Source organism: Pristiophorus japonicus, chromosome 13 (assembly GCF_044704955.1).
Source record: "Pristiophorus japonicus isolate sPriJap1 chromosome 13, sPriJap1.hap1, whole genome shotgun sequence".
In the NCBI taxonomy this organism is placed as follows: Eukaryota; Metazoa; Chordata; class Chondrichthyes; family Pristiophoridae; genus Pristiophorus; species Pristiophorus japonicus.
In genome coordinates this window covers 62,741,166-62,759,217 of record NC_091989.1, presented here as the reverse complement: position 1 = coordinate 62,759,217, position 18,052 = coordinate 62,741,166, and the positions used below count along the sequence as shown (strand labels likewise).

The 18,052-nt window shown below is 44.8% G+C and overlaps 1 protein-coding gene across 1 annotated transcript in view; it reads left to right on the top strand.

Annotated features, from left to right (window-relative positions):
* Positions 1–9,085: 9,085 nt before the first annotated feature.
* The window catches only part of LOC139278019 (serine/threonine-protein kinase 33-like), a 179,198-nt gene continuing 170,231 nt past the window's right edge, over positions 9,086–18,052 (top strand). The window contains exon 1 of the mRNA XM_070896678.1: positions 9,086–9,166. Within this exon, the coding sequence (XP_070752779.1) occupies positions 9,086–9,166 (81 nt within the window). The remainder of the gene's footprint in view (positions 9,167–18,052) is intronic.

The following is an 18,052-nucleotide window of genomic DNA, read 5'->3' as shown; positions in this document are numbered from 1 at the left end:
GATTGTTGAGGTAAACAGGCTAATGTAACCCTATTTGCCCACTTAGCATTCAGTGCATAATGCTAACCAAACAGGGCAACTTTTGATAAAAGAGAGTCTACGACAGCTTGCTTGGCAAATGCATCATTCTTAAATGTCACCCAGTATGCCTTCAGGGAAAGTTACATGTTCAAAACACTCGTGCTGGTCTGCCAAGATTTTTGCCTTCAGTTTCATATCTCCTACTGTAAAAAGCAAAACTAGTGAAAACACATTTTGCTGGACACCTTCTCAGACCATCTCCTTATTAGTGAACAAATTCAAAGGTCAAAGTGCAGTCAGCTGTCTCACAACACATTCTTTTCCTGCTGTTTTTCAAGAGTGCACCAGTAAATGTTCATTGCATTTGCAAATCGAGACCCTTTATTGAAACTTTGGATCACATTGTTATATTTCCAGAAGACCCAACATTAAAAAAAACACTTACACAAAGAACAATTTATGAAGTTCATGACAATGATCGATATAACCAATAAAGCAGCTGTAATTGTTCTTGTTGCGAATAGTTCAAGCTGCTTAACTACTGCTCTTACTTTTAAAAAAATCACTTCCATTTAGTGACACTGATGTGAAAAATTATAATCCACAGTTAGCTAGATCACAGCCTCCCCTGTATGAACATAATGCGTGCATGCTTTTGTAAGCTTAATTTAATGGCCTCTTTAGTTAAAAGGAACAGTTGCGGTCCAACATATATTTTAACCTATTCCTTGGCATTATTGATCACCGCTAAAGCAGTGACCATAGCAGCTTGTGATTTTAAAGGGCATTGTTCGCAGGAATTTACAGCTGATAAACTGTGAGCAAACCTGAGATCGTTTTCCCACTCGCAATATTTTAACCAGTCCAGAGATGCCAATCATTTACACTACGTGAACACACCATAAAAAACAACCACTGTGCAATCACATGGGAGTTGGAATTCTATTCCATGTCTAATTCCAGGGTGGATCACAAATTAAGAAACATAGAAACATAGAAAATAGGTGCAGGAGTAGGCCATTCAGCCCTTCTAGCCTGCACCGCCATTCAATGAGTTCATGGCTGAACATGCAACTTCAGTACCCCCTTCCTGCTTTCTCGCAAGAGTTTTAAAAAAATGCATTGTTATGATGAGAATACCAGGCCTCTATGGCCACCACCATTTGTCAACCAGATATTTCAAAAAACACCCTTTAACTCACAAAAAAAACTGGATGAACTAAATGAGAATAATGCTCTAGCGGTGATCAATGGTGCTAATGAATTAGTTAAACATGCTAACTAGCTTTCAAGAAAATAGAAACGAGTTGTTTACAGAAAGTAACCGTTGGCTTTTCTCCTGAAGAATTCTGGCAAGGTTCTAGATGTGAGCTGACAATTGATTGGTCGGTCAGTTTTTTTGGTGGTTTCATTACATAAGCTGTAACAAAGACTTGTGGAAGCATAGTACGCATGAGCCACATTGGAGGTTACTATGCAACGTGAAGCAGGTTGTGAGACAAGAAAGTATTAGGTTTCTATCAAAAGAAAGCCTCTGAGCAGATTGAATAGAACATTCCACAGAAATATAATCAGAATGAAGGACTAAGAAGGTGATTAGTGCCAGCTTCTCAGTTGGGTGACTGGAAATAAACTTCTGGAGTGATGTTTTGCCGTGTGGCATTTCCGAATGATATACTTATGGAAACTCATTACCAGAAAGAAATGAAGATGTAAGAGAGTTTTTTTATGCCGGTCTCTAAATGTCAGCAGTGTAAGTATTTTGAGATCATCGTGTTTATGTAATGTTTCCATATCATCCTATCCGTTCTTCCATATACTGTGATAGCTGACAGTTCTGGTTGCTGCGAAGCTGAGTTGTAATTACCTTTTCCCTTTTCAACCTTGACTGTAAAAAGCTTTGGAGCGTATCTTTCTAAATGCTATTTGTGTAGCACACAGGCAAGATATGTTTGTGAACTGCACAGATACAATGCGAGCTATCGAACTACTGCCAACCCAAAATTGTGGTTGGGCGATAGAGTTAAATCTATCCGAGACATAATCGGTTTATTTTAAAAAAATACTGAGTATTTGACAAATAACAGTATTACAATGGAACAAATCATTGGAACATTGCTAGTCTTTCAGAAAGGCAACTGTCTTTGGAGACTAAGGGGGAGAAATTGGCCTTCTTTGCGCCTCCGGAGGTTGATAACGGGGTGCTAACAGTTTACCAACAGACTGCGGTGAAATTGCTGATGCCCACGAACTTGCATACTGGGTTAGCACTGGCGCTAAAACTTACGGCTTCGATCTCCTGCACCCTGGAGATCTTGACGCCATCTGGTGCGCAACGCCCCGTTATTATCCCGGATCGGAAATTCCCTTCCGCCCGCTGCAGCATCGCCGGGCGTCAACAGCAGCAGCTGCAGGAGGCGCTGTGACCTCGGCCGGCTGCTTGGGGAGCGGTAATTAAAGGCAGTGGTGGTCAGATAGGCCAAAAAAAATGTTATCACCCCAATATGCTGTTTTTTTAATTTTTTCTATCCCGCGATTGGTCAGCCCTGCATTCTGAGTGCTTGGGGCTGTTCTCCGCGGATCACAGGTGCCATCGCTGACCATTCCCAGCCTTATCTTCAAATGACCTTAGCATTGGCCCTTCCCTTTAAAGGAGAAAAGGAGCCTGTGGCATTGTACCCTTTAGCGCTCCATGGGAAGTGATAGCGCCTGATTTAATGCTCTATGTCCCTCCTGGTGCACTAAACTGGAAGTTTGCATCGGATTCAATTGTGCAGCTTCCGCAAAATCTATGGCCCCAAACGGGACGTTACGCAATTTCTAACCCCAAGTTATTTAAACATTTTACATATAGTACTAAATTTAGAGTTTGACTACAAAAACAAAAGCATATTGCAATTACAAGATCACTTTGTATTTTTAAATGTAGTATAGTTTTATAAAAGTAACATTTTCCCTTCTATTTCTATTAATTTGTACAAAATATTCCTGGTATATGACTAAACCTTAGGTCCACCTTCCCTGGTTCCAGTATGCCCATCTTTATTAGCTGCTCATTCCCTATGATTTCTTTATAGAAAGCACACAGAGGAAATCTCCCTACTGTTCTAAAGCATCAAACCATCCAGCTACCTAATTTACAACTATTCTGACCTGTTTTCTTCTTCCTAGGCAAACTCCCTCCTTGATCAATGTACTCTGCCTTCATTGGAATGCAAGAGACTGTAATCAGGACAACCGCTCCATCTTAACAACTAACCTCGATGTTATTTTATCCATGGCCAAGAGGCGACGTAGGTCCCCTCTTCACCAGATAGATCACCGCACCACCATGAGAATCTCATATGATTTCTCGGTGAGAAATAACAAATCTTACTGTGTATGTCTGAGTTTTGTGGCTTGAAGATAATATCCACAATCTCTTCCATTCTGTTGGAGGCAGACAACACTGATATGATGCCAGAGGGGAAGGAAGAGTCAGAAAGAAAAAATCGAACTTTCATTTATATAGCACTTTTCATGACTTCAGGATGTCCCAGAGCGCTTCACAGCCAATAAAGAACTTTTGAAGTGTAGTCACCGAATTGTAGAATGGTTACAGCACGGAAGAAGGCCATTCGGCCCGTCGAGCCCGTGCCGGCTCTCTGCAAGAGCACTTCAGCATGTCCCTCTCCCCCACCCTTTCCCTGCAGCCCTGCAATTGTTTTTCTTTCATGTACTTATCCAACTCCCTTTTGAAAGCAGTGATTGAGTCTGCTGCCACCACCCTTTCAGCCAGATCCTAACCACTCACAGTGTAAAAATGTTTTTTCTTATGTCGCATTTGGTTCTTCTGCCAATCACCTTAAATCTGTGTCTTCTGGTTCTTGACCTTCGGCCAATGGGAAAAATTTATCTCGATCTACTCTGTCTAGACCCCTTATGATTTTGAGCACGTCAAATCTCCTCTCTCTGTTGATGCACCCCCTTTAGGATTGTACCCTTTAGTTTATATTTCCTCTCCTTATTCTTTCTACCAAAATGTTTCAATTTGCATTTTTCTGCATTAAATTTCATCTGCCACGTGTTTGCACATTCCACCAGCTTCTCTATGTCCTCTTGAAGTCTATCACTATCCTCCTCACTGTTCACTATAATTCCAAGTTTTGAGTCATCTGCAAATTTTGAAATTGTGCCCCATACACCCTCATCCAAGTCATTAATATATATCAAGAAAGCAGTGATCCTAGTACCGACCACTTTTTTGAACAAGGGGGTTTGTAATTCTCCAGTCTTCCGGCCCCACCCCCGTTTCTAAGGAGGATTGGAAGATTATGGCCAGTACCTCCACAATTTCTTCCTTCACTTCCCTCAGCATCCTAGGATGCATCCCATCTGGTCCTGGTGACTTATCTACTTTAAGTATAGCCAGTGTTTCTATTACCTCATCTTTATCAATTCCTATCCCATCCAGTATCTCCTCTACCTCCTCCTTTATTATGTCTATAGCAGCATCTTCTTCCTTGGTGAAGTCAGATGCAAAGTACTCATTTAGTGCCTTAGCCATGCCCTCTGCCTCCATGTGTAACTCTCCTTTTTGGTCTCCAATCGGCCCCACTGCTCCTCCTACTACCCGTTTACTATTTATATGCCTATAGAAGACTTTTGCATTACCTTTTATATTAGCTGCCATTCTATTCTCATACCCTCTCTTTGCCTTTTATTTTATTTTTCACTTCTCCTCCGAACCTTCTATATTCAGCCTGATTTTCAGATGTATTCTCAACCTGACATCTGTCATACGCACTCTTTTTCTGCTTCATCTTACTCTCTATCTCTTTCGTCATCTAGGGGGCTCTGACTTAGAACATAAGAACATAAGAATTAGGAACAGGAGTAGGCCATCTAGCCCCTCGAGCCTGCTCCGCCAATCAACAAGATCATGGCTGATCTGGCCATGGACTCAGCTCCACTTACCCGCCCGCTCCCCGTAACCCTTAATTCCCTTATTGGTTAAAAACCTATCCAACTGTGATTTGAATACATTCAATGAGCTAGCCTCAACTGCTTCCTTGGGCAGAGAATTCCACAGATTCACAACCCTCTGGGAGAAGAAATTCCTTCTCAACTCGGTTTTAAATTGGCTCCCCCGTATTTTGAGGCTGTGCCCCCTAGTTCTAGTCTCCCCGACCAGTGGAAACAACCTCTCTGCCTTGATCTTGTCTATCCCTTTCATTATTTTAAATGTTTCTATAAGATCACCCCTCATCCTTCTGAACTCCAATGAGTAAAGACCCAGTCTGCTCAATCTATCATCATAAGGTAACCCTCTCATCTCCAGAATTAGCCTAGTGAATCGTCTCTGTACCCCCTCCAAAGCTAGTATATCCTTCCATAAGTAAGGTGACCAAAACTGCACGCAGTACTCGAGGTGCGGCCTCACTAATACCCTATACAGTTGCAGCAGGACCTCTCTGCTTTTGTACTCCATCCCTCTCTCAATGAAGGCCAACATTCCATTCGCCTTCCTGATTACCTGCTGCACCTGCAAACTAACTTTTTGGGATTCATGCACAAGGACCCCCAGGTCCCTCTGCACTGCAGCATGTTGTAATTTCTCCCCATTCAAATAATATTCCCTTTTACTGTTTTTTTTTTCCAAGGTGGATGACCTCACATTTTCCGACATTGTATTCCATCTGCCAAACCTTAGCCCATTCGCTTAATCTATCTAAATCTCTTTGCAGCCTCTGTGTCCTCTACACAACCCACTTTCCCACTAATGTGTCCTCTACACAACCCACTTTCCCACTAATCTTTGTTTCATCTGCAAATTTTATTACACTATACTCTGTCCCCTCTTCCAGGTCATCTATGTATATTGTAAACAGTAGTGGTCCCAGCACCGATCCCTGTGGCACACCACTAACCACCAATTTCCAACCCGAAAAGGATCCATTTTCCCGACTCTCTGCTTTCTGTTAGCCAGCCAATTCTCGATCCATGCTAATACATTTCCTCTGACTTTAATTGTCCTATCTTTGCCCCTGGTGGAATTGTCCTATCTTTTCCCCTCGACTGTACCCAGACTATTTCCTCTTTAAATCAGCCCATTGTTCCACTACAGTTTTTCCTGCCAATCTTTGATTCCAATTTACCTGGGCCAGGTCCGTTCTCGTCCCACTGAAATTTGTCTTCCTCCAATTATGTATTTTTACTCTAGATTGCTCACTGTCCTTTTCCATAGTTAATCTATACCTTATGATACTATGACCACTGTTCCCTAAATGTTCACCTAATGACACTTGCTCCACTTGGCCTACCTCATTCCCCAGAACTAGATCTAGCAATGGCTCTTCCCTCATCGGGCTGGAAACATACTGATCAAGAACGTTCTCCTGAACACTCCAGAAATTCTTCCCCCTCTTTGCCCTTTACACTATTACTATCCCAGTCTATATTAGGAAAGTTGAAGTCCCCCACTATCACTACTCTATAGTTCTTGCATCTCTCTGTAATTTCTCTGCAAATTTGCTTCTCTATACTTTTCCCACTAGTTGGTGGTCTATAGAATACACCTAATAATATAATGGCACCTCTATTATTTCTTAACTCTAACCAAATAGATTCTATCCTGACTCCTCCAGGACATCCTCTCTCTCCAGCACTGTAACATCCTCCTTAACCAATACTGCCACACCACCTCCCAATACTGCCACATCTTACCTGAACACCCTGTATGCAGGAATATTTGATACCCAACCCTGTCCTTCTCTGTTATTGCCACAACATCATTTTCCCATGTGGCTAATTGTGCCTGCAGTTCACCAAACTTGTTTACTATGCTTTGACGTTCACATACATACACTGTAAACCTATCCTAGACCATCCTGTGTACTTTCTTAGTCTGACCCCACCTAATACCTTACTGTTTTAATATAGGGAAATATTGCTGCCAATCTGTGCACAGCAAGGTCCAACAAACAGCAATGAGATAAATGACTAATTAAACTGTTTTAGTGACGCTGGTTGAGAGATAACTGTTGCACAGGACACTGGGAGAATTCCCTGCTCTTTGAATAGTGCCGTGGGATCTTTTATGACCAAGAGAGCATAAATGGTTTAACATTTCACCCAAAAGACAACACCTTCAGCAGTGAAGCACTCCTTCAGTACTGCGCATGGAATGTCAGTTTTAGTGACGCTGATAGAGGGTTAAATATTGGCCAGAATTCTGGGAGAACTCCCCAGCTCTTCTTCAACAGGTGTCATGGGATCTTTTACATCTGAGAGGGCAGATGGAGATTCAGTTTATCATATGATCCGAAAGGTGGCACTCCCCCAGTACTGCCCTGAGGTGTCAGGCTAGATTATGTGTTCAAGTCTCTCAGATGGGGATTTAGAACCCATGACTTTCCTGACTCAGAGGCGAGAGTGCTACCACTGAGCCACAGCTGGCATAATAAGGTGGGAAATTTGTGTGAAGAGAGTGTCACAAATACTACACTACAGGGTAAAGGTTAGAATTTTCCCCAGGTTAAGCTTCAGAGTAAGTGGGACATGAATTCTGTCAGAGATAAGGCATCCTCAGTAGACTAGAGATCAGAGTCCTCTGACTAGCATTTTAAATATACACATATACACATTTATTTAAATACCTTTATTATTCTGGATCTAACGAGACAAGCAGCATTTCCATTTAAAGTGGAACAAAAATGGCAGAATAAAAACAATGGCACTTCCACTTTCTTACCCAAAAGTAACCTTAAACTGTGAATCTCATTGGGACAACTGTGCATCTTTTTGGGTGTACCAGAAATGGCCTAATTTGGCTATCATCTGGCTTGAAACTTGGCATTTCCATTCATCCTTACTGCCGAGCTATTGTGCAGATGTTTTAGCAAATATTTGAAATAATTTTTTTCTATAACCTACTATTTTTCCAATATCTCAATTTAAGATGAGTATATGGAGCAAGACTTCAAATAGATCCATGCTTGAAGTTATCCTCATCAGATATACAGCTTTAATGCAACACATGCATTTAATGTACATTTCTACCCTTATCCATTCTTTCCTGTAGCTGGTGACTCAAAGTTGTGTGCACTTTTAAGGACACCAACAGTTCCCTGGTACCTCATCCAAAAGGACAGACTTCATGCGTGAGTCTAAACAGTAAACGTGGGGAAACAATTTGACTATGGGATGGGTAGAGGTGGAGGGCAGTAAAACCAAGCCATACATGCACTCTTCCAGTGAGCTCATTGGCTCACATTCAAGGGAAAGCCCCCAGCTGATTGTTCTCCTTCCTAGCTGAGACCAATCCCAGCTCTGCTCCAGCTAAGATTAGCTAACCCAGGATCATTCCTTGGACCATCCTCATCTGTATGGCTGAGAAACACAGCACATGGTGCATTACCCACTGAGCTCATTGCCCAACCTTTGAATCGGATAGGATAAAACCCCACATATTCCACACTGTGAGGTTAGGATATTTATAATTGTTTATTCTTTGTAGGTGTTCCATAAACTATCTATCTATTCTCATTACCTCACATAAACATTGCTTGCATATTCAAAGTATAAAATCATATCAATCAGGGGTATCCAATCTTTTGTCTCTGGGCCACATAGATGTGGTGCCATGAATGTCCGTTGGTTGGGTGAGGAGTGGGGGGGGGTGGGGAAGAGAGGGCATGTTTTAAGTTTAAATCCATGTTGCCATTGATTTGCAGATATCTCAAGTTGTTGATATGAACAGATCCTAGTGTTCTGATTGAGAACTTCCTCACAAATGAGGCAACATTGCAAATAATAGCCCTTTCCATACCTACATGGCCCATGAAAATCAAACAGGACAAACCAGCAAATAAATCTAAGCACCAATAGGCTTAAGCTGCTAGGGCTCCAAGGGCAGAATTTCTAGGGTTCAGAGGTTGTATGTGTTCCTCGGGCTGTAAGATGGACATCCCTGATATAAATATAGCCCAATGCCTCCTGAATGCTAAACAATATATTCTGTACCATCTCCTTTTTTCATTAAAAGGTGACAGTTGAACAGGGACTAGATTTTCCATGTGCAAAAATGGCTTTTCAGCGATCGTCTTCCAACAATACGGAGATCACTGTACCTCATACAAGGATAGAAGATGAGTCTGTTATCAAGGTAAGGTCTCTCCATCTTTTTATTTACTTTTTAAAGTACCTCAGGATCCATGAACACTGTGACCTGCACTATCACAGTAATTCCCACCGGGAAGGATAAAATGTAATTTCATAACATATATGAGTGATGGATTTATTGGATATTCCTTGTTATGGAACACATGTAGAAAATGGTGAGCTTACTATATGGTGAGGTCTGATTTAAGCTGCACACACCAAAAGTGCACAACAACTATTCCACATTTAACACACCCCATTCAATGTCTCTGGAATTCAATATCACAGAGGTTTGCAGATAAGCAATAAGCTTCTGTGTGTTCCTTAGTTGAAGAGATAGTTTGCCATTTAAACAAAGACCTTCCCTCTCAAGCTTAAGGTTTCAAAAATGAAACTCAAAAATGTAGGCCCCGGTTTTCATGAGCTGCAAGGCCCGCCCGTTTGCCGCCCAAAGGACCGCCGATGGCCGCCGAGAGATCGGGCGGTACTTTGCCTGAAAGATTCCTCTAAAAGAGGTGGCAGTACCGTCTGGCGGCAAAATAACGGCTTATGCCATCAATCTGGGCGGCAGCGAGCGGGAGCTCTCAATCTTGGCGGCAAATGAGCCTAAGTATTGCCGAGGATGGAGTCGGGCCCAGGGAGGGGGGAAACTCTGAAAAATAAAAAACATTATCAAAAAAAAAACACTGGAACACCTTCAGGGGACCCCATCCAGGTAAGTTACTGTTAAAAAAATGTTTTTAAAGATGTTCATTAACCTTTTCTTTAATGTCTTCATACCTACTGGCGGGGTAAGGACAGCCTCCGTGCAGCGGTCCTTCCCCCTGCTGGCATCGACTCCCGCCGACTCCCACCCGCATCAATCTGGCAGCTCGGCGGGCAGGAGGCCACTTACGCGATTTGGCCGCCAGAGGACGTCAGCAGGCGGTTCCCAGTGTACTCCCTTCCCACCCGCTCCAGCCCAAGTGGAAACTGGGAGAGGGAGGAAAACGGTAGGAAAACTCGGTGGCAGTCGGCGGCAGCAGGCAGCAGTGGGCAGCAAGGGGCCTAAGGGTTTTATTAAAGTAAATAAGGAGAAACAGTTTCCACTAGTGGGAAGGTCGATAAGATAATTGGTAAAAGAACCAGAGGGCAGATGAGGAGAAATTCTTTTACATGACGTTGTTATGATCTGGAATACACTGCCTCAAAGGATGCTGGAAGCAGATTCAATAGTAACTTTCAAAAGGGAATTGGATGAAATGGATAATTTACAAGACTATGGGGAAAGAGCAAGGGAGTGGGATTCATTGGATAGCTCTTTCAAAAAGCCGGCATGAGTACGATGCGCTGAATGGCCTTCTGCTGTGCTGTATAATTCTATGATTCCCTGAACCATATGATAAGAAAATAACAAAAAACCCTAACAGTAAATGCATCCAGTTAAAATCTCCTTTTTGTGTTACCTTGTGTAGATATAGTGTCAGAAGGTAAATAGTGTGGTCCTGAAGTGTACATGCCAGATTCCAACATTGCTCTGTGTAATTAGGGTTCCTATTCTCTGCAAGTACTGGTCTGAGTCCGGCAGCTCCAGGTCGGGTCCCAGCCTGGGAGAGCCATCGTCACGTTGCCTGACTTGAACTGTAACTGTCCTGCCTGTGAGAGAGCTCTGAGCTGCCTGGATACAGGGATGGCCAACTTTCTTTCCACAGTTAAAAATGAATGCGGCAAGGGGAGAATACACCTCCCACCTGCCCCCCTCTGTAATCATTTAGTCGGAGGTTAGGAGGGTTTTACGAAAGGTGTGAGGGTGCTGTGTCTCCATAATCCTGTTTGTTCAGGACTCCACATTTACACTGCCAGTCAGTACAAACCTGAAATTGCTGCAGTATGATGCTAAGCTTGCAGTGGCTAACCTCTGGCCGCTAGCACTTGGGTGCAATGACTCACCTTCACATTCATGAGCTCGAGAGGGGCAAACTAGCCATTGTACCTATTGCTAATTGGAATGCAGTGACCACTGCTCAAAGTACACACATCAGAACAAGACTGAGCCCCATCTATGATTCCCTTCGGGCCCACCAATGATGAAAAGCCTGCCAACACGCACTGCAAAGCTCACTTGTGAGGAATGGATGTCGATGCCCACGGAACTCCATGCTAGAATGAGACATCACATTCTGGAGCGGATAAGTAAAAACTGAAGGAATGTAAAATATTTTTCAGGCTCTCCTGATGGCTCAGCAGGTTTGCCTAGTAAGCCTACTGAACCACAAGGGCCAGGAAGATCCTAGGCTTCATCCCTGGTCTGTGCCGTGTTGGAATCTCGAAGGTGGTGAGGAAACAATTGACCTGAGAACTCCTGGGTTAGAGAAAGGAAAATCGACTAGGGTCCCTGCCCCTGATCTCTGCCTCGTGACCCATGCTGGATGCACCCATGTAGGCAGGATAGGATTAACCTTGCATGTAATGCACCCTCCCTGGTTTGAATAGCGTACCACAGCTCACTGTGTACTGCCCACTGCACAGTGCAGGAGAGCAGTGTAGCACAGTGAAGGATCAACAGCTTCAGAAGGGGCGAGGAGAGAAAATTGTCAAGAAAAGAGAAAGCTGGGTGGATGGAGTTAAGATACAGATAAGCCATAATCTAATTGAATGGCAGAAGGGTTTAGAGGGGCTGAATAGCCCACTACTGTTCCTATGTTCCTAAGACACGACTCTAAGACTCAATCTCCATTGCAGAAAGCTACCCATGCTGAATATTTATAAAAAGATAAACATATATGTGAACCATTTCCAGCCCCCCAACTCGCTCTATTCACTTGGGAGCTTGGATAACAGCTCATGCCTGCTAGGTGGATCACTCCATAGTCCACCTTAATCAGGACTGGGAAAGTTGGGGGGTAATTTTACTGGGGGGTCAGCAGGCACGATCAGTGGTGGGTCAGGTGGGAAAGTGTTTTTATTTTACAGCGTGTCTTTACCAAATAACACGCAGTGGCGGGGGAGGCAATTAAAATCATTACTGGCTTGTTTACAGCCACTTAAAAATGCTTTGCCCCAGTTTTTGATTTTGACAGATCACCCACTGGCTTCCCACTGTGAAGCTGAGGCAGGAGGTCACTTGCCATTGTTTTAGCTGATGAGTTGACATGTCGTCAAAGCTCCCATCTGATTGAGAAATGTTCCCTCAGCCATTAGATTCTCGAAACTGCATTTCCACTATCGATTCACCATGCTGCAGTCTGACCTGATTACCTCTCCCACTATTAACAGATTGCTTCAGTCATCTCTACTTCATCTGCCATCTATTCCATCAGCATTGGTGCACTTTATACTGTCTCAATTTGGTCCTTAGAATTGGACTACGATCAGCCCCAACATCACCAGGCAGACCGGCAGCACGAACAACAGCACCAACCTTCTCCACAATCAATTGATGCTGCAGAGGGCATCAGCATTCGACCACATTGTTGCCCGGGTAGCCAGGAATGGCCTCACCATGGCCAGATTTACTTCACTTGATGCTGTACACCCTGGTTGCCACATGATGTGCCAGGTTGGCCCCACCCCACACCAACAACATAAAGCATCCCTACAATGCCCAAGCCATTCCTTTCACACTCATCACCATTGCGGGGGGTACCGTTATGTCTCACCATTCACGACAACTCACTAAGCCACTTCCAAATGTGCACACAAATCTTTATAAGAAAGTAAAGTGTTGAAAATAAAGATTTCAATGTTTGACAGCACATTAACAGAGAGTTCACATCAACATTGAGTGTCAGGGGTGGCTAGTGAGATGTGGATGTGATAATGTAGATAGAGGGGGATAGGTGGAGGTGCAAGGTAAGTTGGTGCGAGTAAGGATGTACAGAAGTAGGGTATGGAAGGCAAAGTGATCGGGATGTGATGAGTGGCACAGCAGGATGAGGTTGTGTGTGGCTTTACAGTAACGCTTCGTGATCTACTGAGATCATTGAAAGGTTTGCGCCACTGCAGCCTGGTCCTCCTGACAACATGCCTGCTTGTGCCCTCCTATGCAATGTGCAACCAGGCTGCATTGGTCTCCTGGGGAGATCTCTTCCATCCCAAGGAAGGGCAGAGAACTTCCCTGTGTGCTGTGACTCCCTCAATAAGCATATGGAGAGAGTCATGGGAGAGCCCGGGTGTAGCTGTGCACCTCTGTGCAGTGCTTGTCAGTGTTTGCAGCACCTCAATGCTGCAGAACACTGACAGCACAAATGTCAAAATAAATTTGTGCATGGTCCCTTTAAGGAAACCGGCTGATGACGCTTCATCAAATGGCATCATCAGTCCACTTCCTTCAATTAGCTGGTAAATGCGTTGGGTGGGCTTAACAAGCCCCATCACGGGAAAGTCATGTCAGAGGCTGGGATGGAGATTGGAACAGGCCCTAAGACCCGCCAACGATGTCACCCGCCATGGATCCAACAAGATAGGGAAAATCGTGGCCTTGGTGTCTGCATGAAAAGCGGATGGTTGGTAACAGTGTCAGCTGTGGCTCAGTGGGTAGCACTCTCACCTCTGAGTCAGAAGGTGTGGGTTCATTGTCCCACTCCAGGGACTTGAGCACAAAAAATCTAGGCTGACACTCCAGTGCAGTGCTGAGGAAATGCTGCACTGTCGGAGGTGCTGTCTTTCGGAAGAGACATTAAACCGAGGCCCCGTCAGCCTCTCAGGTGAACGTAAAAGATCCCATGGCACTATTTCAAAGAAGAGCAGGGGAGTTATCCACGGACCCCTGCCCAATAGTTATCCCTAATCAACAGAACAAAAACAGATTATCTGGTCATTATCACATTTCTGTTTGTGGAAGCTTGCTGTGCGCAAGTTGGCTGCCATGCTTCCCACATTACAACAGTGACTCCACTCCAAAAGTTCTTCATTGGCTGTAAAGCGTTTTGAGACGTCCGGTGGTCGTGAAAGGTGCTATATAAATGCATGTCTTTTTGTTTTAACTGTGGATAAAGCAAAACAATTATTTCACTTAAAATAAGTTTAGATTGCTGCTTAAAATTGTGAACAACAGTTTTTATAAAAGACCACTTTATAATAAAATGCTGATTGGAGTGTCTGCCTGAGTAACTCACACACAGCTTCATTAAGTTACACATTAAACGAACATACGAACAGTGACGGACATGAAATGACCCATTGCTCCATCCAGCCTGTCCCATGTAGTTGTCATGCCTTCTGCTTTACAATACATATACTTTCCACCCAAGCCGAATGATTTACAGTGAAACTTTACCCATCAGTATCTCCACTTACCAGCATTGTATTTTCAGTGTGTTTTAGAGTTTTGTTTTCTCCAACCACCTATCATTAGAGGAGATTTCCAACTGGTTGCCATCTTCAGCTGGTCTTAGTCAGCAAGTGCTTAGCTCTGCTGCGCTCATTTTTGAAACTGTTCAAAAGCTGTTTCAGATTAGAGGCCGAATGGAAGTGCTGGTGACCTGACCGAGTGTTGACTGTCAGATCAGTTGCAATGGTGAACAGCTAAAAACTTCCCTCAGACGCAGAGCTGAACCACTTTAATGCCCAGCACTGAATAAAGTTGAAGTGTCAGTGAGGGGAGAATTGACCAGGACCGATTGGCAACTGGATGTAAAATAATCCTCGCCACGACCCAAGATTTGTGTTGTGCTCAATCACTTGCCCTAGTTATAGGATCATCTTCATTTTGGGAACAAAAATTGTACTGAATACCTATCACTATATCTTCTCTCTATTATAGAATTAATGCAGATAACAATTCTACTGAGCAGATAAAGTGGGCCATAAATTGCGGCCTCTCCGGGTGGGTACGATATGCGCTCGCGCCCGAAGAGGTCCCACAAGTGCCGGTTTGCTGCGCACGATGCGCATGCGCCGAGAACCGGCATATGTCTTTTGATAGATCGCACGTATCCCCGGGAGAAGGGCTTCCGCGGGCGGAGATTTGGGCTATTTGCATGTGGCCTGCTTTTACCAGCATAAGAGTTTTACAGATAGAAAAATAGCATTTTATCAATAATTTTTATATTAAAAACCCTGTCCATCAAGGTAAGTTTATTTTTACCCCTATTAAAACATTTTTAAAAATTCAAAAAAAATAATTTTTTGTCTGAAACATTGAATTAAATTCAATTTCAATTAATTTTAATACGTCCTTACGATACAGTATAAATGCACACGAGGCCCATGCTTGAAAGAAGGTCAGTCTGTGACCTGTCCTTTATTTCATAGCACTCAAGTGATAGAAGTGGGTGGAGCTTCCACTTTTATATCTGAAGGTCCAGGTTAGGAGTGTCTCCCACAAGTTCACCACCTAGTGGTCAGTGTTCTCACAGTGTACAACTTAGGTCAGATTATACATGGGTTACAATGCTGGTTGAATACATGACATCACCTTCCCCCCCCCCCCCCAAAGTCTTATTGGGATCACAGGTTGAGTCTCTCTGGTGGTTTACGCTCTCTTGTAGAGCGCCTGAGTTGGGGCTCCGGTTGTTGGGCGCTGGCCTGACTGTCTGCTGTCTCAGGCCTGTCCGGACTGCCCACAGTGACCGGCTCTCCTCCACCTGGTTCTGGTGTTCGGCCACCTGTGGTGGAGTGAACTCTACATCGTGTTCTTCCTCTGCTTCTTCTATGGGGTTGCTGAACCTCCTTTTTGTTTGATCCACATGTTTGTGGCAGATTTGTCCATTGGTAAGTTTAACTACCAGAATCCTATTTCCCTCTTTGGCAACCACAGTGCCTGCGAGCCATTTGGGCCCTGCAGCGTAGTTGTGGACAAAAACAGGGTCATTTACATCAATACATCGCGCCCTCGCATTCCTGTCATGGTAGTCATATTGTGACTGGCGCCTGCTCTCGACAATTTCTTTCATGGTGGGGTGTATAAGGGATAACCGGGTTTTGAGCGTCCTTTTCATTATCAGCTCTGCGGGTGGAACCCCTGTGAGTGAGTGTGGTCGGGATCTATAGGCCAACAGGCGGCGTGATAAGCGGCATTGTAGGCAACCCCCTTGATTCTGAGCATCCCCTGTTGAGTATCTGCACTGCTCGTTCTGCCTGGCCATTTGAGGCCGGCTTGAACGGTGCTCTTCTAACATTGTTAATTCCATTGCCTGCCATGAAGTCCTGGAATTCAGTGCTTGTGAAGCGCGGGCCATTGTCGCTGACCAAGATGTCCGGTAGACCGTGGGCGGCGAACATTGCCCGTAGACTTTCTACCGTGGCAGAGGATGTGCTTGAATTTAAAATGTCACACTCGATCCATTTGGAGTAGGCGTCTACTACAACCAAAAACATTTTTCCATGAAAGGACCTGCGTAGTCCACATGGATGCGTGACCAAGGCTTGGCGGGCCATGTCCAGGGGCTAAGGGGGGCTTCCCTGGGCGCATTGCCCAGCTGGGCACACGTGTTGCACCTGCGAACACAAAGTTACAGATCTGCGTCTATCCCTGGCCACCAAACGTGTAACCTGGCAATTGCCTTCATCGTGACAATGCCCGGGTGCTCATTGTGGAGTTCTCTGATGAACACCTCTCTGCCCATCTGGGACATGACTTCGCGGTTTCCCCACAGTAGGCAATCGGCCTGAATCGAGAGATCATCCTTGCGCCTGTGAAATGGTTTAAATTTCTCAGGGCATGCCCTGTACGTGGCTGCCCAGTCCCCATTCAGAACACATTTCTTGACTAGAGACAATAGCGGGTCTCTATTTGTCTAGACTTTAATCTGACGGGCTGTCATGGGTGAGCCTTCACTTCCGAAAGCTTCAACAGCCATGACCATCTCAGCAGCATGCTCGGTAGCCCCCTCAGTGGTGGCTAGTGGGAGCCTGCTGAGTGCATCGGCGCAGTTTTCGGTGCCCGGTCTGTGCCGAATTGTGTAGTCATAGGCGAAAACGTGAGTGCCCACCTCTGTATGCGGGACGATGCGTTTGCATTGATGACCTTGTTGTCGGCCAAAAGGGAGGTTAGGGGTTTGTGATCTGTCTCCAGCTCAAATTTCCTGCCAAACAGGTACTGGTGCATTTTCTTTACCGCATATACACATGCGAGCGCCTCCTTTTCTACCATCCCGTAGCCCCTTTCTGCCTTGGACAGACTTCTGGAGGCATAAGCTACCGGCTGTAACTGACCCTTGGCATTGACATGCTGCAACACACACCCGACACCATAGGACGACGCATCGCACGTTAACACAAGTTTCTTACATGGGTCATATAGCGTTAACAGATTGTCGGAACATAACAAATTGCGTGCTCTATTAAAAGCCCTTTCCTGGCTGTCCCCCCAGACCCATTCGCGACCTTTGCGTAGGAGCACGTGTAGCGGCTCTAGCAGCGCGCTCAATTTGGGAAGAAAGTTACCAAAATAGTTCAGGAGTCCCAAAAATGAACGCAGCTCCATCGTGTTACAGGGTCTGGGTGCTCTCTGGATCGCTTCCGTCTTGGACGCAGTAGGGCTGGTCCCGTCTGCTGCTACCCTCCTCTCCAGGAATTCTACCTCTGGAGCTCGGAAGACGCACTTCGCCTTTTTCAGTCACAGCCCTACCCGGTCCAGCCTGCGTAGCACCTCCTCCAGGTTGTGGAGGTGTTCTTCAGTATCGTAACCCGTAATGAGGATGTCGTCCTGAAAAACCACCGTCCTTGGAATTGACTTGAGGAGGCTTTCCATATTTCGTTGGAAGATCGCGGCGGCCGAGCGAATCCCGAACGGACATCTGTTGTACTCAAACAACCCCTTGTGTGTCGTGATGGTGGTCAGCTTCTTCGACTCACTCGCCAGCTCCTGGGTCATGTAAGCTGAGATCAGGTCCAATTTTGAAAAAAGTTTGCCACCGGATAGCGTCGCAAAGAGGTCCTCCGCTCTCGGTAGCGGGTACTGGTCTTG